Raw genomic sequence first — 22020 nt, 5'->3', positions numbered from 1 at the left:
CCGGGAAGCCCTAGAGCTGTGAGCCCAGCACGGAGAGTGCCAGGGCTGCTTCCCTCCCCAGGGGCAGGAGCCGGGACCAGGAGGCTGGTAACTGAAGGCTGCAGGTTTGAGGCAGTCTAGGCTGGTTTGCCCATTGCTTGTTAAGAGAAGTGTGTCTAACCCCCACTGCCCCCAACCTCCACCACCGCTACCTGCCAAACGGGCAGCATTCAGGGAAGTGCTCCTGCTGGCTAGAGAGAGGCCACCTAAAAATGCTGCCACATGACAGGTGGCAGCTAAGGCCTGGTGTACCCTTAAAATGTAGATCAACCCAGCTATGTCACTCGGGGAGTGGAAAATCCACCCCCCGTGAGGAACATAATTAAGCCGACCTAATGCCTAGTGTAGATGCAGCTAGTTATCACCTCCCAGAGAGGTGGATCACCTACACCAGTGGCTCTCAATGTTTCCAGACTATTGTACCCCTCTCAGGAGTCTGATTTCTCTTGCGTACCCCCAAGTTTCACCTCACTTAAAAACAACTTACAAAACTTGCTTACAAAATCAGACCTAAAAATACAAAAGTGTCACAGCCACACTATCACTGGAAAATTGCTTCCTTTCTCATTTTTACCATAGAATTCTAAAATAAATCCATTGGAAGATAAATATTGTCTTTACATTACAGTGTATTGTATATAGAGCATGTAGCAGGGTGGACCGATGCTCCTGCCCTGAAGGGGTTAAAAACAGCCCTGGGAAGGGCTGTGGCTGGAGAAAGCAGCCTTTAGGCTGGGCTGATTGGGGAAGTGGCTGCAGCTGGGGCCATGCCCCAAACTGAGCAGCAGGGCCTTATAAGAAGGCCAGGGCAGCCAGAAGCCCAAACAGTCTTCCTCTGCCTGAAGAGGGAGATGGGCCTGGCTGCAGGGCGCTACAGACAAAGTACCTGAGGGGAGCAGGGCTGGGGACAGGCTGGGGAGCTCCAGCCTGGAAAGCCCCAGGCTGCGGCCTAGCAGAGGGCTAACAGGTACTGGGGGTTGCAGAGGGCAGCCCAGGGGTAGGCCAAGGCAGCAGGTCCAAACCCTCCTTGCCAATGATGAGTAGGCTGATACTGCAGTCTGCCCCAGGACGTGGGGCTAGACAATGACTGGCAGTAGCCATATACTGAGGCAAGGTGGGGATAGAGGGTGGGGGTTCCCTGGGGAGGGGAGACCCAGAGAGAAAGGGGTTACTGCTAGGGGGCAGCACCCCATGTAAAAGGGCACCGGGTCCAGGGAGGGACACGGGGGCCAGAGGACAGGTGGATCACCAGCCTGCAGGGGGTGCTCCAGAGCTGGAACAGAGCTAATTCCCAGGAGTCACCAGCAGGAGGCGCCGCAGGGGTGAGTCCGGCCTGTCTACAGAGCAGTATAAACAAGTCATTGTCTATATGAATTTTAGTTTGTACTGACTTTGCTGGTGCTTTTTCTGCAGCCTGTTATAAAACTAGGCAACTATCTAGATGAACTGATGTACCCGCAGGGGTACACCTACCCCTGGTTGAGAACCACTGACCAACACCAATGGGAAAACCCCTTCTGTCACTGTAGGAAGCATCTACAACACAGCTGCAGCACCTGTAGTGTAGACACGGCCTAAGCTACCTTCCATCCTGAAATGTGCCAAAGTATTGGGAAGGGATCATTTACTGCTGAAATGCAGCCACCTCTGGGGTGGAACATAGCAGTCCTCCTTCTCAAGCGACACTGCCATTTTTAGGAAGAGGGGAAAGAACATCCCCACCCAGAGAGTGAATTTAGGGGAGCAGGATGTAACACTCTGATGGGGGGGCAGAATTATCCCCCTAGGATTAGCTCTGCATAGGCCTCTGCCATCATCCCTGGAGCATTAAGGTCAGTGTCTTCCACTGCACCATCCACACTGCCCTAGGCCCTGCTAGTCTCCCCAGGAAAGGGGTGAGCTGTGCCAGGCCCAGAGAGTTAATGCAGCCTGGTATTTCCAGGGTAGTGGGGATCCAGGCTTGAGAAATTAGCCAGGCCTAGAGGGTAATCCCAGCCCCGCTCTTGGCAAAGGTGCCACGGGGGATGTAGACTGTCCATTGCTCGCCCACTGTAGGTGTTACTCCTGCACTAGTGGGCTGATTGCACCAACCTGGCCCTATCGCTTCCTTCAGACAAACAGGATTCTCGTTTGGTCTAATGCAGGACTTTTGCACGGGTGACCCCCTTCACACAGCAAGCCTCTGAGTGTGACCCCTCCTTATCAACTAAAAACATTTTAAACATATATTTAACACCATTATATATGCTGGCGGCAAAGCGGGGTTTGGGGTGGAGGGTGACAGCTTGTGACCCCCATGTAATAACCTCACAACCCCCTGAGGGGTCCCGACCCCCAGTTTGAGAAGCTCTGGTCTAATGAAAACCAGTGCTAGGTCAGACCTTCACAGGCATCCAGGGTCTCCCACCCCAGCAATCTCCAGCACCCCAAGCTGTACCTGGAGGCCCCGGGAGGCCTGGGGGCCCTAGAACAGGAGGATGATGCGAGGGGTTTGGTGGTTTTCGGTTAATCCTCATCCAGGACTTCCCTCTCTCGTTATCCAAGCCAGGGAGCAGCAGCTGCGGGGGAAGGAAAAGAAGTGCAGGCAAGCCCTGTAAGGAGGGAGAGTCAAGCAACTTCTGTAGCCTCATGTCCCAGGGGATAGAGTGTCAGAGTGATTCCCAGTGGCAGGGGCTGGAGAGCACCATTGAAAGTGGGGGGGGGGGCATAGATTCGTCCTCCCCCATACCTGACCCTCCTTTTCCTCTCGCAGCCTCCCCAGCAGCCTGACCCCTGGCCCATGAGCACCTATGCTCACCCCTTCCAAATCTGAGTGAGCGGCATTGCAACCTAGCGCACAGGGTCACAGAGCCACCGGGCCCCAGCACACCAAGCGCGTGCGTGGGGTGGCGAGCCACGGGGGGCGCTCTGCCGGTCGCCGTGAGGGCGGCAGGCAGGCTGCCTGCGGGAGGTCCGCCAAAGCCACGGGACCAGCGGACCCTTTGCAGGCAAGCCGCCGAAGGCAGCCTGCCTGCCGTGCTCGGGGCGGCAAAATGCCTAGAGCTGCCCCTGAGAGCCACTCAAGTTTGGTCCAGCCAAAAAGTGGTCAGGCCGTGGCCCGGGTGGTCCCCCTGGCTTCATGGACTATGCCCATCAGGCTTAGGAGGGAATGGGAACCCGCTGCAAAGGATATTCAGATTAGCCAAAAGAGGGAGGACCTCTGGGGAGAGGGTCCTGCCCCTTGCATGCCCTCCCCAATAGGAGTGGCTGGAGAGATGATGCCACCCCCTGCAGGCCCCTCCCCTAATGGGAGTAGCTCGAGAGGCATGTACCCCAGCACATCCTTTTTTTTAAAAAAAAAAAAAAGCCACGTGGGCCATACTCAGCACAGGTACAAGTGGATGCAACTGTGCTGACTTCCATGGTCTTGTGCCCACTTCGCACAGGTCTGAATGTGGCCCTTGGATCCATTTCTGCCCCAGCTCTGACTGGACTGACTGAGCACGCCTGTGTGATCAGGGCGACCACTTCCTGGACTACCTATTTCTTTTCAGCTCTGACTTGGTGAGATTCAGTTGCGGGGTGGCACCCCCAGGGGCCCGTAGAGGGCTGCTTCTGCAGGTTTGCCCCAGACAGCTGTCTGTAGGAGCACTGCCAGCTGTGGCTGACCAGGAGAGGCTCAGAGGTCATTGTCCCACCTTGTGTCTCAGCTGGGTGATTGTCTGTTTCATACTGGTGAACTCCTCGCAGGTGATGGAGCAGGACCTGGTGCCCATCAGGGTCTCCGACTTGACCACTGTGGTGCCTGGAAAAGAATGACACACCTGTGTCAGTTGGCAGCAGGAATGGGGAGGGTGGACCTGCAGCCATGGGTCAATAGAGCTACATCTGCTTGAGCCAGGGCTGGCGTGGCCCCATGGTCGGACAGTGCTAGGACACAATCCCTCTCCTGATTCAAGGACTCACCGTTGCTGGATTTCAGGCAGGTTGTCCCGTCAGACGCTATGTAATAGCCAGGCTGGCAATGGCACCGGTAGCTGCCCGGGGTGTTCGTACACAGCTGGTCACAGACGGCACCTTCGCTTTCCACACACTCATCGATGTCTGGGGGTGAATACAGAGAAATGTCAGCCACAGCTCAGCCAGGGGAGCACCAGGGGTCATGGAGGCCTCGCCAGGGAAACAGATGCAGCAGAAGGGAGATTCATATCATCCTGCAGGCCAGGCCAAGAGATCAACACATCCCTTGGGGATGGCAACCCTGAGGTGGGTCTCTGGGAACCTTTCCCTAGACTCCTACATTGGACGCTGGAGCCTAGGGATGGCTGTTACCTGGAGTAGCCTCTCCTGCAACAGAGTCCTGCAACCGACCCCAGGCCATGGAAAGATGTGTCCATTTATCACACAGGAGCTATTCTGGAGCCAGGCCATTGCCACCAGCCCAGGCTAAGGGCGGGTACCCTTGGGGGCACTCACCCAGGCAGTAAGGGTGCAGGTGAGTCTTGTGGCGCTCTCTGTCGAAGCGATAGCCAGGGAAGCACGTGCACAGGACGCGACCGAAGTTGTCCGTGCACTGCTGCTCACACGGGAAGTCGGCACACACGTCCACGCCTGCAAAGAGGGGCAGCTGGAGTCGTGCGCTGCCGTACTGACCACCCCTCCCATGCGCCTCACCCTGGGGGTCAAGCACAGTGGGTTGGACCGTAGCCAGTGCAGCCTTGCAACTAAGAGTGACCTCCCCCACACACAGGACAATGCCTTGCCCTGGGCCAAATCTTCAGCACGGCTCTGACTTTCCTGTAAAGATGCAGATTTACACCAGTGGAGGATCTGGCCTATGTGTCCTCTCCATGTGTGAGTAATTCATGACTGGGCACTCCCCAGTAACTAGCATCCTCAACCCAATCTCTCCCTTCCACCTGGCATCCTCCAGTCCCCACCTCCCTCTCCTAGCTGCCAAACCCTCTGCCCATCTCTAACTGGTAGTGACCCAATTCCTCTCCCAAGCCTCCCAACCTAACTGCATCACAGCTGCCCCATCTCGCAATGGACCCACCCCACCCTCTGTCTAGCAGCACCCCAGCTGTCTAGCGAGAGCACAGACTCCAGACCATCATGTGCTGGACTCTGCTGAGAAGCTGGAGGGTCCCATGTTCAACAGAGACTAGAGATGAGCCTGGAGCAAACCCGGTTCCAAACACCCCCGAACTCTGGGGAAGATCCGGATCAGAACTTTGTGACCTGGACCCACCTCCAGAATGAAGCTGATGGACCCTTTCCCACCCAACGCAAAGCAGAATGCAGAAAACCTCGTCTGATGAAATAACCATGTGCTTGGTGCTGAAGGTGTGGACAGAGTGAGCAGAATAGGAGAGAGCTCCTTTTTATACTTACTTTCCGGGATACACTGGCCCATCACAAACCTATAGCCCTCACAGCACTTCCTCCTGGGGGAGAGAGAGAATCAGACTATTATTTATTTAATTGTACCACCTAGGAGCCCTAGTCATGGCCCAGGGCCGCATTGTGCTAGGCGCTGTTCAGACACAGAACAAACAGAGAGGAGCTGCCAATCTAAGTACAAGACAAGAGACAACGGATGGATACAGACAGATGGGTGAGCAAAAGGGAACATTGAGATACTCTTGGCCTCCATGCCGGGCAGTGGCCTCTGCACACCAGCAGTTTTTTGCAGGCCTTGTGGCAGAGGAGCATTTTGAGGAGAGACTGGAAGGAGGCTGAGGTGGCTTTGCTGATGGTTACGAGGAGCTCCTCCCGCACGTGAGGGGCAGCCTGGCAGAAAACACAGAGGGGCTTGTTTGAAAATGTAACATGTGAGCGCTGGATGCCACATTGTGGGCCACTTGCCAGCTCGAGAGTGAACGCGAGACTAACAAACGTCTGTCCAAAAGCAGTTAGCTTCTGTCACAAGCAATTGGGAGACTTCACAGAAACAAGCAGATTCCTCACTGCATCGCTCCAGCATGAGGCCAGTGTGGCTCCGCTGAAACCAGTGGAGATGCGCCAATGAAAGGCATGACTCAGGACCATGCATCAGCGGTTTTAGGGGCTTGGCTGAATGATGAGGACCTTATTCAGGCACTGCAATTTACAAGCCTGAAATGAGGACTCTAGGATTTGGGCCTAATTCTATCATTTACATCTCTGTGAGATTGTAATCTAGAATTTCTTACATTGCTTATTATTTGTACCCCAGCAACTAAGATCAGGGTCCCATTGTGCTAGGCACTGAGACACAAAGAACCTACAATCCAAATAGACAAGCCAGACAAAGGGGACAAGGTCACACAGCAGGTCAGTGCCAGAGCTGGAATTAGAACCCAGATCTCCTGAGTCCCAATCCAGTGCATTATCCCCTGGACCATGCTACCTCTCCAGTAGATATAGAACAGCTTTGGCCCTGAAGTGCTTTACAAGCATTGGGCCCACTTGTCCCCTGTGCTTTCATCTTTCTCCAGCCTCAACTCTTGCTGACTCTGGAGCCTGAGGATGACATTGGGTCACTTTGTTGGATACCTGCACCACAGCTGTTTCTGAGGAGCCCGTGCACAGGATTTTTTTTCCTAGACCTTTCCAAATGTATTCACAGCTGGACTGATTGTTCCCTCCCCTTTGTACCCCCAAAGAGGGCTGCAGTTGCACACTGTACCACAAGGGGGCAGCACCACCATGGTGTCTCTTGTATCTACTTTATGGCAGAAAAGAACCCAATCCCTGTGCTTGAATCAAGGGGCGCGAGAAGCGGGATCAGCCAGGTGCCCAGAGCACTGCCCTTTCTTTCAAGCCACCCACCTGACCCCTGGCAATTGTGCTGGAACTGGGAAATGGAGCATGCTGGACGCCACCTCTGATGCATGCTGTCCCCTTAGCTCTGCTGCACTCTAGTTACTAAAAACAGCATGGAGGAGGATCCAGCGAGACATCTCCCATCTCTCTCCCTTCCCCTCCCCTGCTCTCTCTGCCTCTGCCCTCTCCGTCTGGCCCGGCGTACTTCTCCAAACCCGGGTCTCCTCTGAGGCCACCCTCCATGTTACTTCTGGCATTGTGAGGCTCCCAAGGAAGGCAGTTGACCCACTGTGAGTCTGGGCCTCTGCTGGCTCTGATCCCATGGCCCCAGCCCCCTAGGATATGAGGATTGGAGCAGTGGCGTGACCTGCCTATAGTCACGCAGGCGATCAGTCGCAGAGTCAAGAATAAGAACCCAGGAGTCCGACTCCCCTTCCCACGCGCTCAGCGGTCGATTGTGAGGCAGCAATAAGGGATTCACCGACAGCTTAAAAACTTTCCACTGCAGACTGAGCCCCTAGTCTCCTGAAGCCATGTCTCAAGCCCTAGACGGGACGGGCGAACAAGAACACAATGGCATTGAGTGTAACAGGGCACTATGGAGAGCAAAGATGGATTCCCAGCTAGCACTGGCAGGCTGTTGAAGCTGGAGTCCGACCTGCCACAAGCGTGCTGCTCTGCAGAAGCTAATTTCTCTGACGACTGGGCCTTTTAGTGATGGGGCCCTGCTTCCCCAGGGGAAGAATGGGCTGCCTGGAGAATAAGCAAGAGCGGATGGTACCCCAGGGCCAGGCTCTAGCCGAATTGAATGTTAATGTCTACAGAAGCCATGTGCTGAGAAGGGAAACCTGTCCCCCGCCCTCGGTGCTTTCATTAAAGCCAGGGCAGGCTGTCAACACAAGACACGTCCGTGTGGAGTGGTGCCCTGACGGACTGCACGCCGGCAAGGTTTGGAACGAGGCCGCCTGCTTTTAGCTGGGCTCTGAGTGCCAGAGGAAGCATTCAGCCCCAGGAGAGAGGGAGCCGAGAACGGCGCCAGCGCTGGAACCAGAGCCAGTAGAAAAGCTTTGGTGGGAACGTCTCTCCCTGTTTGGCAAAAGCTGATTTGACTAAATCAAAATGTTTCCTGGGACTGTCTCATTTCTGGTGAATTTTCAAGGGGAAATGATTGAAACGCTGGTTCGATAAAGTAGAAATGTTTCGTTTAGACCTTTATCGACACAAAACGTTTTGATAAAGTCAAAATGCTTCAATTGTATTGTTTTGACTCATCTCACCCTGACCCTTCCCCCCCAGACCTGGGGCGGCACTGCTACGCTGACCCCGTGGGCAGGAGGATGAGAGCCGGCCTAGCCTTGCAAGCGCCTGGCTGTTGGCCCACCTGGTGTGGACCCGACACTTGTAGCCGGGTCCCGTTGCCTTTGGGTCAGGTTGCAGGGCTCTACGCTGTGTCCTGCTCTGGGATTTGGACAGGTGACAGGCTGTGTCAACGGCAGCTGGTGATGGAGACCAGAGCAGGGGCTGCAGAGAGCTGCCCGGTATTCAGCTCTCTAGCATTAGCGCTCTCCACCGACCTGCCCTCCCTTCCCTGCTTGGTTCTCAGCACTGCAGTCCCCAGACCAGAGTCAGAGCATCATGTACATGATCATCGGCCTCTGTTTCATGTAGCTTTCCCGTTGAGAAAGTAGCTGCGTTAGCGACTATGCCGTTCTCTGCAGCACCTCCTGCTGGGAGAGACTGGGACTGCAGTGGGTTTAGCTTCCTGTGCTGCCCACCAGGGAGAGCCGTCCCTTTCCTGCTCCCAGGTGGGATTTCCCTGGAGAAAGGCGTTTTGGCTTGGAGCTGCCAACCTCTTCCTCGGGCTGTATCTGAGCAGTTTGTTTTCGTTCTGGAGCGGGGTGCTGGGGAGGCCCTGTGCTCACGCCAGGCACTTTTCTCTCATCAGAGGGCAGCTTTGCTCACGTCTCTGGTGTTTGTTTTACGCCCGTATCTGCCCCTGTTGCTGTGTGTCACATTTTCCTTTCTAAGCTTAATTAGCCGCCCCATGAGTCTTCTGCCCCATGCTGGGTAAAGTTACTGGATTCCCTCGCCTAGCCAGGTCACAGAACTGCTGGGGGCTGAAGCAGGACTCTTAGAGTGACAAAGAAAGAGCAGGGGCTTGGGGTGGGGGGAATGTGGGAGTACAGTTTGTGGTGTACAGAAGTGGGGCCATTGCAGTCGGAGGCAGCCTGTGCCAGGGGTTAGAGCACAGGCCTGAGAGCCAGGCCCTTTGGGTTCCTCTATTCCTGGCTCTGCCACTGAGTCACTCTGTAATCTTACGCAAAAGCCCCTTCCCCTCTCTGTCCTCAGTTTCCCAGTCTTTAAAAGGGGGATAACACCTCCCATCTTTGTAAAGTGCTTTGAGATCTAAAGCAAACAAAGCCAGGCATGGGAGGGGGAGGAGATGGGGGGAGCAACACCACCAGAGCCTGAAACAACACTAGCTCCTGCTGCATGTTCTGCCTTCCTGCCCTTCAGCTGGGGAGCAATGGCCATCCAGCTACTAGGCCTGCTTCAGTCTCTAGGGCTGCACAAAGGGAGACCTGGCCCAGATATGTGGGCAGAGGGCCCCCATCCTTCCGTTACCCACTCCATACCCGCCATTTACCGCTTTAGAGGATGGAGGACAGTCAGCCACCTCTCACTTGGCTCCTTCTCTCCATTATTTAAGCTTTAGTTTACAACAAAGTTTCCCGCCCCTCTGCTTGCAGAGAAAACCTTATGGGGGTTTGGTGCTGCCTGCCTGAGTCTGCAGCCAGCCAAACACTGGGCTGCTTTCTGCTCCCACTCATCTGCATGTAAACTCGGTTCCAGGGAAGTCAATGGCACCACACTGCTGTAAAGCCAGTGGGAGTTAGGCCAGACTTAGGCTACCTGGCTCTGATAGAGGGGGGCCTTGATGCTGGAGACTAATAACAACAATTTCAGCAAAGAGTCCTGTGGCACCTTATAGACTAACAGACGTATTGGAGCATGAGCTTTCGTGGGTGAATACCCACTTCATCAGATGCATGTAGTGGAAATTTCCAGGGGCAGGTATATATATGCAAGCAAGAAGCAGGCTAGAGATAACAATTTTAACCCCCCCCCCCCACACACACACTTATTTAGTCCACCGCTGCTCAGTCTAGCAGAGGCTTGTCCTGGAGTATCTTAGATCTTCACTCCGCACCCCCCTGCCCCTGCCACACACAATTCCAGGGCTTTGCTTTCCTTTGCACCACCCACTTTGGTAGGCTTTATTCATTTGGGCTGATGTGCTGGCTAATACCTGTCAAAGAAAAAATCCCAGCTTGGAGGTTTGTTTCCCTTGCTGCTACAGTCAATAGCATCACCCCCAATGCAATTTCTCTCCTGATGTCTGTTTCACATTGGGCTGGGTGAAAGGGAACAGGAGATCAGAGGCAGGGGAGGTGGGAAGTACATCCATCATTACCACCTCTGTATGGTGCGTGGATGCTTCTAATGAGAGAGAGAGCCCAGGGGTATGTAAGTTTCATCTGCCTGATGCTAGAAGCAGGGCAGTGGTGACCTCGTGGGAACAGATTGGCACAGAGGCTGCTACTGCCTGGGAACTGCTGTGGAGCCAGGGCTCAGAGACAAGACAGAGTGATCCCGGCCCTCTAGGGAGAGAGCAGGGAAGCAGAGCAGAGACCACCAGCCAAGGTCAGCTTAGTGCTCCAGACGGGAGGCGGGAAGATGTGTCCCTGGGAACAGAACAAGGATGGGAGAGTCTGGTTAAGAAAGTCAATTGAATTCCCATGCAGGGGGGATAAGAGTCCAGACGACTCTGTGACAGGGCCCTTAAACCAGCAGTATTTGCTGCTCTGGGGAATTCCCCCTATATAGGGGGAATCTTGGCAGAGTCCATATCGGGGAGGCGGGGAATCTAGGCCATACCCCCATGTGAGTCTCTGGTACCAGGGCATGTTGGAGGAGAGAGGGGTCATGGCCAGCGTATTCCTGTGCATTGGCTATTGCCAGCTGTTGCAATGGTCCTTAGAGGCCAGACACAAGTGAGGGCAGGTCTTGGGGCTGATCTGCCCTCGGCCAGAGCCAAACTGACCCCCTAGCAACTTCAGTATAGGGGAGACACCTTGCCACCTTTCCCCACCGCCCCCTCCAGGCAGGTCTGTGTGCTGAGCGCCCCTCCAGTGCCAGGATGAATTTGGCCCTTTGTGCCTCTGTTCTATGGTGGGATGGGCACTTTAAAAATGCTGAACAGAGAAGCAGGGGATGATCCTTGCCTAGTTCCACCAGCTGGTGCAGAAACCAGTTAGACTAGCAAGGTGCCCAGTGAAATCGCTGGCTCTGGAACCAGTTAGCACTGGATCCCATGCCCCACTCTCAAAAACCACCAAACCAACCTGCTGATACTGCAATGAGCTAATCATGGGATCAAGTCACCAATGTACCAGCAGCCTGGCTGCTGTCTAAGGGTCTGATCCTGAGAAGGTTCGCAGTGTAACTCCTACTGCAAGCATCTTGCAAACCCAGTCTTCCCTGCCCCCAGGCAGGGAGTGCCAGTCAGTGCAAAGGGGTGCGGGCTGCCATTTGTCTCAGCGACACAGGGAAGCTAATCTAGCTGCAGGCCTGGGGAGCAGCAGCAGGCGGAGATGAGTTTTATGAGGGCATAAGCTCCATGCAAACCATCCGGGCTGCAGAGCTGCAGCTATAACAGGGAACATTACAGAAAAAGCAAGGGGATTTTGCTGAAATATGTTTCATAAAACCACTTTAATCCACAAGGGGGGGGCTGTTTGAGACGTTCCTGGAATCTGCCTCTGCTGGGCCGTTACACGTGGCAATGGCGTGAACCACGGTGGGACAAAGGGGGCTGATGAAATCTGAGGCTGCTGCGAGCATTGGGGAACTGCAGGGGAAAGGTTCACTGGAAGGGAGAAGCCTTGTAGAACCCCAGAAGCGGACACACTCAACTGGTAGCATGGAGGAGATGGTGGATTCTCTGTAACTTGAAGTCTTTAAACCATGATTTGAGGATGTCAGTAACTCAGCTGGAGGTTAGGGGCCTCTTATAGGAGTGGGTGGGTGAGGCTCTGGGGCCTGTGACGTGGCGGAAGGTCAGACTAGATGATCATGGTGGTCCCTTCTGGCCTTAAAATCTGAGTCTGAGATGCGCTTCAGGAGAGAACTAGTTGACACGTGCACCATTACGATTGCTGTTGTAGTGATGCCGAGAGGTGCTGGCCACGCAGGCAGCAGCAGAGATCACTGCCTCTAAGAGCTGCCAGTCAAAATAAACAAGAAAGACACAGGAGGGGAGAAGAAACAGAGATGCAGAGAGGGGAAGTGACTCACTGATAGGGTGACAAGACAGCAAGTGTGAAAAATTGGGACAGGGAGTGGGGGTAATAGAAGCCTATATAAGAAAAAGACCCTAAAATTAGGAGTGTCCCTATAAAATCAGGACACCTGGTCACCCTACTCACCAAGGTCACCCGGCAGACCAGTGGCAGGGCCTGGAACAGAACCCAAGACTTGCTGTCCATTGCCCTAACCACTAGACCACACTGCCTGCTGAATTTCTCTTTCAAGCATTTTTAAAGTGTGGTCCCCTCCCCCGCGATGCTGAGCACTCAGGGATGAATCACACAGGGCCAGAGTGGTGAATAAGGACCACACATTCCAGCGCTGTGACTCAGGGATGTTCTCTGACCATGAGTGCTGGGAATCAGCAACTGAACGAGCCCTCCGGTCACTGGTTAGCCAATTGGGCCCTGGGGGGGAGGCTGATTACCAGCTCAGATTGGGGCTGGAGTAGCTAATGAGCTAATTAGCCCATTAATAAGGAGACTGGATAAAAATGCAGGGGAAGGAAGTACATGGAGGGTGGTGGCAGCGAGCCGAGCCAAGCCGGGCCTGACAAAAGGGAGTTCTCTGGTGGAGTCACCTCTTTGCCAGAGGTGGTTCCAGGCCCCAGCACGCCAAGCGCGTGCTTGGGGTGGCAAGCCGCGGGGGGGTGCTCTGCCGGCGCCGCGAGGGCAGCAGGCAAGCTGCCCTCGGCGGCGTGCCTGAGGAGGGTCTGGTGGTCCCGCGGTTTCGGTGGACCTCCCGCAGGCGTGCCTGCGGAGGGTCCGGTGGTCCCGTGGCTTCGGCAGTAGGAGGGCTGGTGAAACGAGAGGACATTGTAAATCCTGTGTGAGCACGAGCTGGGGAAGGTGATGGGGTGAAACACTGTGCGTAAGCAGCACCGTGGTATCTACACAAGAGATGGTCTGTGTGTGTGCGGAGCAAAGAGGACAGGAGCAGGGTGTGCCCCGGCACAAGGCCCAGCAGGCACTGCTCTCTAGTCACTTGGGCCTCAAAGGTATTTTGGGACCATTGGAAGTTAGGAGCTGAAATGCCTTTGAGCAGTGGCTCTCAGCCTTTGCAGATTACTGGTCCCCTCTCAGGAGTCTGATTTGGCTTGCGTACCCCCAAGGTTCACCTCACTTAAAAACCACTTGCTTACAAAATCAGACCTAAAAATGCAAGTCTCACAGCACATTATCACTGAAAAATGGCCTCTGCTCTCATTTTTACCATATAATTATAAAATAAATCAACTGGAATATAAATACTGTACTTACATTTCAGTGTACAGTATATACAGCGGTATAAACAAGTCATTGTCTGTGTGACATTTTAGTTTGCACTGACTTTGCTAGTGCTTTTTCTGTAGCCTGTTGTAAACCTAGGCAAATCTCTAGATGACGATGTACCCCCTGGATGACCCCTGTGTACCCCCAGGGGTAAGTGTACCCAGGGTTGAGAGCCACTGCCTTTTGAGGACCTTGCCTGGGACACTGTCCATTGATTTCTTGTGGATCTGATGCTTGGTCTGTTTGCTGAATTGGCCGCACCTACCCCACGTAGTCAACAGGGGGAGGGGCAAGTCTAGTCCTTGCCATTAGGGGGAGTGGGCTGGGGGCAAGTTTCCCTCTTGCGCAGGGTGATGGAATGGGGGGAAGGGGAAGGTTAGTACGAGGGCTGGCTGATGAGTCAGCTGCAAAGAACTCGGCAAAGCCGCTGGTGGGGCAAGGGTTGCCGGTTCAGGGCCGAGTCCTTGGGGGAGACGCTTGGCAAACGCTGCTGACATTCATCCTGCGCTGCATTGGAGAGGGAGCCCAGCTGAAGAGGCAGGAGATCCTGTTCTTATACACAGTATACACCCATCCCCTTAGCACCCCGCTCTCCCACCCCTGGTGTGCCATGGGGCGGGCGAGAGCCTGGTAGGGCGGAGGCTAGGCCGGCAGCCCCTTGGCAGCTGTGTGTTCATGTGCCCATCTAGCAGAATGCGGAGAGGGGCAGAAAATAGCCACGTCCATCTCTGGGGAGGCAGCGCTCCAGTATCCGTGTCAGTGCCACTCCCCTAGCTGCTGGGCTGCGCAGGCTCAGTCCGGGTGAGGGTTGTGCTGGTGGTGGCGGCGTTGCCAGCCAATCTGAATTCTGGGCAGAGGTGCAGAGCCCACTAGGGGCAGGGCCGGCTCCAGACCCCAGCGCACCAAGCGCATGCTTGGGGCAGTATGCCATGGGGGGCGCTCTGCCAGTCACCGGGAGGGCGGCAGGCAGCTCCGGTGGACCTCCCGCAGGCGTGCCTGCGGAGGGTCCGCTGGTCCCGTGCCTTCGGTGGAGCATCTGGAGCCGCGGGAGCAGCGGACCCCCCCGCAGGCACGTCTGCAGGAGGTCCACTGGAGCCGCGGGACCGGCAACCGCCAGAGTGCCCCCTGCGGCATGCCGCCCTGCTTGGGGCGGCGAAATTCCTAGAGCCGCCCCTGACTAGGGGAAGGGTGTGGCCACAGTGCTCAGAAATCGACTACGTCCTGGGGAACATGGAATGAAAACCAGGGTGCAGGTGGGAGGGTCAAAATGAGATTGCTGGCTGGAGACCACATGCGAAGAACCCTGGACCGGTCCCACTGCCATCCCTATCGCTGGCTTAGTGCCAGCAGCCTGTGGATGGAACGATCCACTGCCCAATGCCAACCCCCTGCTCTGGCTTTACGTTCTCTGTGGCTCCTGCTGGGCCGGGTCCTTGCCCTGCCTGGGCTGCTGCTGCCGAGCTCTGGGGTGTCTCTCCAGGCAGGGTACAGCCCAGCAGAGTGGAGATGTCTGTGGCGCAATTCAATTAAAAGCAAAAGCCGCGTTCCCACAGAGTCGGGGGCAGGGAGGAGCCTGTGGTTTGTTTTCTCAAACCCTCTGTGGAGACACTTTAATTAAAATGACCTTCCCGTCCCCCCATCCCCCAGCCTCACAGTGCACCTCGAGGTCTGACACTGGTGCCTACCCATGGCTTTAACCCTTTGTGCCTCCACAGCCTGGGCCCTGAGCATCTCTCCTCGCTGGCCCAGCCCCTCCCAGTCGCTCCCCCCAGTTCCTGCCCAAAGAGTCTCCTCTCGCAGACCTGGACTCCGGCGTTCTGCTCTGCGCACAGAGACCAAGTTCCTGAGGGCAGCTGTGCAGGCCAGAGAAGGGCGCTTCACCCAGCGTTTATCTGTTGATACGCCCTGGCCTTTCACAGCCTTTCCACTCTCTAAACCCCATCCCTCTATTACAGCGGGGCCTCATTTAGCTAGATAGCATTGTGTGAGCTCCTGATCCGCTTGTCTGTCTGTCTAGGATACAGCCCTCATCCCCCAAATCTTTAGGCACCTCCTGAACGTTTGCACCGTTAGCCTCACAGTACACTTCAAAGATAGGGCAACGTGATTAGCCTCACTTTACAGCTGGGGAAACTGAGGCATGGTGAGGCTAAGTGACAGAACCAGAGTCACACAGGGAGTCTTGTGGCAGAGCTAGGAACCCTCAGTCCAAATCTAGCGCCATAACTACAGGATCATTCTGCATTCTCTGCCAGGCAAAAGAATTTTGCTGTCACACGGGGGGGCAACCTGATTGACATCACTGGGAATGCTCCAGTGTAAATCTACTGCCCAGCACCCCGAGTGGGGGGAATACGGAGCCTCCCCTCAAGAATGGGTGCTGCAGCCATGGTGCCCCGTCCGGGCTGGTGGGGGAGGGAGGACTGGAGCAGACCTCTCTCCAGATCCCATCTGTGTGCTACCAGGCGGAGAGGCCCATAAAGCTGGGCTCTGAGCGGCCTTCTCAGCTCCTTCCTTCTCCACCCCCAGTGCAGGCCAGCCCGGATCACCAGCCAACCATAACTTTCTGCCTTTGGACTCGGTCATTTGGTACTTCCCCTTCCCTGGAGCTGAACTTTCCGCCTAGAATTGGGATGGCTCCATTTCAAACATTGTCCTCTGGGATGAAAGCATCACACGACGCTCACACTGTGACTACCCCAGTGATGGCTCCGGAAGGTCTCACTGTCTTGCTTGGGACAGTCTTGCCTAGGATATCATCAAACTGCGTCATACCAAACTAGGGAGGGAAGATCCATTGCATTCCCCTCCTCCACCCATTCTGTAATCACACAGCAAGGTCCGATCTCAGTCAGGCTGTTCTGCTGCTGAGGCTGCACGGTGCTGCCTAGCTAAGTTGCCCACTGCCACAACCTCCCTACCCCATCTCCTACTGAGATCTGGGCTGGGGTCAGCTGACTCTGTGCCAGGAGGAGTGAAGAAGTTGCTCCAACTGGGCACAGAGACCACCATCACTATGGAAACTCTAGACCAGAGGTGGGCAAACTACAGCCCGCGGACCACATCCGGCCCATAGGAGCTCCTGGCCTGGGAGGCTACCCCTGGCTCCTCCCCTGCAGTTCCCCCTTCCCCGCAGCCTCAGCTCACTGTGCTGCCGGCGCAATGCTCTGGGTGGCAGGGCTGCGAGCTCCTGGGGCAGCACAGCTGCAGAGCCGGAGCTTGACCTGGTGCTCTGTGCAGTGTGGTGACGTGGCTGGCTCCAGCTGGTGCTCCAGGCAGCACGGTAAGGGGGCAGGGAGCAGGGGGGTTGGATAGAGGGCGGGGAGTTTGGGGTGGTGGTCAGGGGGCAGGGGTATGGATAGGGGTCAGGGCAGTCAGAGGGCGGGGAACAGGTTGAATGGGGGCAGGGGTCCTGGGGGGCCATCAGGAATGAGAAGAGGGGTTGGATGGGGCAGCGGGGGGCAGGGGTTCTGGGGCTGATCAGGGGACAGGGAGAAAGGGTGGTTGGATGGGGCAGGGGTCCCAGAGGGGCATTCAGGAATGACAGGAGGGGTTGGATGGGGCAGTGGGGGGCAGTCAGGGAGCAAGAGGTGGGGGGGTCAGATAGGGGGTGGGGCCTGGCCACGCCTGGCTGTTTGGGGAGTCACAGGCTCCCCTAACCAGCCCTCCATACAATTTCTGAAACCCGATGTGGCCCTCGGGCCAAAAACTTTGCCCGCCCCTGCTCTACTGCATCGGTGGGTAATGCACATGGACGTGCTGTGGGATCGAGAAGGGACGTCGGCGGCATTTGGGCTAGAGTCCAATCCCTGCCCTGAACTGAAGGGGAGGATGCTCAAGGCCTTTCTTTTGGGGATAGTGTTAGGGAGCAGCTAGAGCCCGCGGAGCTCACCCTTCACCTGAGCCCCTTCTCAGCTACGTGCGCAATCCAGCTGTGAAGAGACTCCTGGCTGAACCCTGTGGACCAAGGCCTCCCGTCACTCAGAGCTGGCTTGAACGTGGAGGCTGAAGTGCCCTTTGGCTCCAGGAGAGGAATAGTCTCTCCAAAGCAGGGCTGGGAGCTATTGGTGGAGCAAAGTGGGGAGGCTAAGAAGAAAGGGTCTGACCTGGAGACGTGCCAATGGGAGACGTGGATGCTTAGCTCTTCTCAGGATCAGGCCCTAGCTGAAGACCAGATCTTGGTCCCCACTGAGCCAGCTTGGCACCAGTCTGGCGGCACAAAGCAGCCTCCAGGCCTGTTTCGCCAATTACCTGGAGATTTTCCTGGCACAGGGGAAATCGCTGTGTGGGCAAGAGCCAGTAGAGCCAGCTCTATGCTACCCCCTCCTGCCACCCCAGCACAGGGGTGTGGCTGGGGTAGAAGCACCCAAGGCCTGAGCTGCTGTGCACCAGCGATGCAGTCACTGCATGAGCTCACCTTGGACCAACCGTGTCTTGTGTTGGGGACTGGACTGGCAGAAAAATCCCTCTCTAGCTGCTTGCTCCCAGCTACGCCGGGTACTGCGGGGCTGGGGCCAAGGACCTGGCCCAGCAGCTCTTCCAGATTGCAGCATTGGGGCTGCTGAGGCCAGTCAAGCTGGAGCTGAAGAGGGGACTGCGAGAATGTGTGATGCATGTCAACTGGGGGGGCATAGACTACGCTGATTCAGCATCCCCCGAGTCAGCGTTCAGGGGGAGCCCCAGCCAAGCCCAGCCCTGCCTGTGACTCTGAAGCCCATGCTGAGAGGAGCAGCAAATGCCTGATGGAATAACCCCCCCCCACCCTTGCTCCCCCTCTGCTTCTCTGCACAATTTCACTAATTAAAATGCTGGAGCCCAGCTGGTGCAGTAATGAAAGAGTTCAGGGGAAGCTCGGCTCGGCAGGGCCCTGCAAGGTATTTGGCCCTGCTCCCAGCCAGGCCTGTAATCATCGCTGACTCAGCAGGCAGCTTGGGCAAAGGTTCAGCCAGCCACTGTGCTTCCAATTTCTGCTCCAGCCCGGGTGACAGCGTGCAGAAACCTCGGGGGTCTGCCCAACAGAGCAGGTAGCAAGACCCGGTCCATTCCAGGGGCTGCCCTCCCAGATCAGAACACTGTATCTATTGGGTTTCTGGGAAAACTGGGCGGGTGGAAGCCTGCCCAGTGCTAACGGATCCCCCCCTCAGCCTAAGGGGAGGATCTACGGGACCTCAGAAACCCACTAATTTCGGGGGACAACTAATAAAAGAACAGGGACAGGAGTGCGGTCAAAGGGTCATAAGAAGGGAGCCTGACGGGGACACCGAACACTGTACTGGGAGAGGCAACTCTACCCCACTCCAGTTCCACGGTGGAGGGGGTGGGGGGAGTTTGCACACCCTTGTGCTTTGCAATAGTAACTTCTCAGCCTCTCCTGCAAGGGGGCTAGTTAGTTACAACAGGCATCCGAACCTCTCCACATAATCACTCAGTATTTGAGCTTCTCTCCTCTCCTCTTACCTCCTGTTCCTTCAGTGGCTCACTGAGTGGGGTCTTCTCCTCCCCCAGCCTGGGTGTCTCAAAAGGATCTGTCCTCCTCTTCTCTCTTTACCCCTTGCCTCTGGGGGCTCTCATCCACTCACACGGCTTCAGCCACTATCTTTATAACAGTAACTCATAACTCTACCTCCCCTCTCCTGACCTGCCTCTCTCCATCCAATCCGCATCTCGCCCTCTCTGAACTGATCTCCCCATCTTCCCTCCCGAACCTTTCCTGCTTCCTCTGTCCTTACTGATCACACCCCCAACCCCATCTGACACTCAGGCCTTGGGGTACCCTTTGACTCCTCCCCCTCTCCTTTGCCCCACCCATCATTGTGGGGTGTCCCAAACATGCTGCTTCTTCCTCTGGATAACATTACCAATGTTGGCACAGGGCTACTTGGTGATGGTAGTTACTAATTTCCTTTATTGATCTGAAATCTAACTATTTTGACTGTATCCGCTATCCCCTTCCCTAACGCAGCCTCGGATATAGCTTTATACAATTTTCTGTAAGGCCGGAAGGGCCTGTTTGGATATTTTCTCTGACCTACACCGCACAGAGTATAGAAATTGACCTAGTGATTCCTACGCTGAGCCCAATAACTTGCAGTTTAACTAAAGCATGGGGTAACATCTTCCTGGCTGCCGCTGCACCAGTCGTTTGTGTGTAGACACTCACTGCAGCAACGGGAGGGGTTCTCCTGTCACTGGAGTTCAGGGATTCTCAAACTTCATTGCACCGCGACCCCCTTATGACAACAAAAATGACTCCACGATCCCAGGAAGGGGGACTCAGGCCGGAGCCCTGCCCCCCCCCAGTAGGGGGTCCCAAGCCCACGGGCTTCAGCCCTGGGCGGGGGGCCTGTAACCTGAGCCCTGCTGCCTGGGCTGAAGCCAAAGACCGAGCCCCACTCCCCAGGGCTGAAGCCTTTGAGCTTCGGCCCCGGGCAGTGCAGCTCAGGCTGCGGCTTTTGCCCCAGGCAGCAGGGCTTGGGCTTTAGCCCCGGGCTCCAGCAAGACTAAACACCAGCCCTGGCAACCCCATTAAAATGGGGTTGTCACCCACTTTGGGGTCCCGACCCACAGTTTGAGAACCGCTGCTTAATTCACACACCCTACGAGAGCCAGTAGCTATGTCAATGGAAGAATTCTTCCACTGACCCAGCACTGTCTGCACCAGTGGTTACATCAGCTTAACTACGTCGCTCGGCATTGTGGCTTTTTACACCCCTGAGAGATGTAGCTGTGCTGATGTCAGTTCCCTGTGTCGACCAGCCCTGCTTGACCTAGCGGCCAAGTCCCATTTACACATGTGATTTAAGAGCCTAAGGCCTCGTCTACACCAGAAAAGTAGGTCGAACTAACAAAATCAGTCAGGGGTGCGAAAAATCCACAGCAGCGCAGTTAAGATGACTTAACCTCCGATGTAGGCAGCATTAGGTCAACGGAAGAATTCGTCCATCGACCTGGCAACCACCTCTCGGGGAGGTGGATTACCTATGCCGGTGGCAGTATCCCTCCTGTCAGTGTGGACTGTGTCTATATTGAGGCGCTACTGTGGCATATAAGTGTAGACAAGCCCAGAGTGTCACTGACTTTCATTAAAACTCAAAGTACTAAAGCCCAGGTCCTCAAAGGTATTTAAGCTCCTAACTCTCATTGATTTCAGTGGGAGTTAAGCACCTAAATACCTTTTAAAATCTGGCACTAAGTCACTTTTGAAATGGGACGTAGGCTCCTAAGCCACTCAGATGCCATTGAAAATATACTGTCTCTATGTGTGAGTGTGGACAGCACCTAGCGTATTGCAGGGGTGACGCAACTACAAACCTGCTGGATCAATAAGTACATCTATGGTGGCGTGTAGAGTATGGACACTGCACACCCATGGGTGTCTGTAGTGTGTAGATGGTATGGCGGCTTAGGCGGGTCAAGTGCCCTACATGCCTGAATCCCCCAGGTACATACCCTACATGGCTCTCTGCACACCCAAGCAGTGACTCCCGTCTACACGCCTGTTTGTAGCCATGCAATGTCCTGCTGCCTCCCAACCCTTCCAGAGCCTTTCACTGCAAAGTGTAGACACACACTGCAGTGACAAGTGGGGATGCAACCTGCCTTTCACTGCAGCACGTTGGTACTCGACACACCACCGTAAGTGTGGACATAGCCAAAGAGAGACCCAAGGATTCAGTGCAATGGGCACAGAGTTGCCATGTGCGTCTGTGATCTCTCTTTCAGCAAGCGGTTGGGTGTATTCAGCTCTCTCCCAAAACTCCACGCTGTTCTATTTCTCCAGTCTCCAAAGGCTCAAGAATTCCCTTGGCGCTGCACAAAAAATTCTGGAGCGTCTGCATTAAAAAATGCCTTTGCAATGACTGGAGGCTGCCAGACCGTTTTTGACTGGAGATGACGCCGGTCCGAGGGAAGCTGGCCACATCTGGTGCTCAGCTGGGCTGCCTCGGAGAGACACATGGTTTGGGTTTGGCCACTTCAGACCTCCTGTTTCTGGTACAGGATTAGTGATCTCAGTAGGGCTATAGATCACACACGGCACCTCAGTGCACAAAGCCCTGACTGGGTCATGCCCGGGAGGGTTTCACTGGAGAAGCTCTGGGTAAAAACAATAATACTGTGAGTGTTTTATCTGAGAGCCTCAAAGCACTTTACAAATATTAAGTCATTAAGCCCTGGAATGCCCTCAGGCCTGATCCTGCATTCCTCACCCATTCAAACACTCTCCACAGTCAGCATAGGTCTACTGGAGTCCTTGGAGCAAAGCTGATTTACACCAGCTGGGACTCTGCCTGGGTACTGTGCTGTGCAAGCAATGCAGGATCAGACCCCTTGTGGTACAACTATGGGAACCGAGGCACAGAGAGCAGAAGGGACTTGCCCTTGGTGCAAGAGTGGAAGAACCAGAGATAGAACCCAGGTGTCCTGGCTCCTGTTTCCTCGGATTTAACCATTAAATTACACTCTGTCTCAGTCACTCTATCCTGAGAGCTGTGAACTGTTTCTTTATCCTCATTATAGCAAAGAAAAAGCCTTCTAGATGCCCCCCAATTTCAAA

General features: G+C 55.2%; 1 protein-coding gene across 2 annotated transcripts in view; it reads right to left on the bottom strand.

Moving 5' to 3' along the window:
* Positions 1 to 22020, bottom strand: part of LOC123343570 (collagen and calcium-binding EGF domain-containing protein 1-like) — a 32346-nt gene that overhangs the window by 4908 nt on the left and 5418 nt on the right. For both annotated transcript variants that reach the window (XM_044978713.1, XM_044978714.1), the window contains exons 3-7: positions 5413 to 5465; positions 4495 to 4629; positions 3985 to 4122; positions 3717 to 3823; positions 2477 to 2597 (exon numbers count right to left, since the gene is read on the bottom strand). In XM_044978713.1, coding sequence (XP_044834648.1) covers positions 2477 to 2597; positions 3717 to 3823; positions 3985 to 4122; positions 4495 to 4629; positions 5413 to 5465 — 554 coding nt within the window. The remainder of the gene's footprint in view (positions 1 to 2476; positions 2598 to 3716; positions 3824 to 3984; positions 4123 to 4494; positions 4630 to 5412; positions 5466 to 22020) is intronic.

Source organism: Mauremys mutica, chromosome 11 (assembly GCF_020497125.1).
Source record: "Mauremys mutica isolate MM-2020 ecotype Southern chromosome 11, ASM2049712v1, whole genome shotgun sequence".
In the NCBI taxonomy this organism is placed as follows: Eukaryota; Metazoa; Chordata; order Testudines; family Geoemydidae; genus Mauremys; species Mauremys mutica.
Note: the sequence above shows the minus strand (reverse complement) of the source record. Positions and strands in the feature narration are given on the sequence as shown.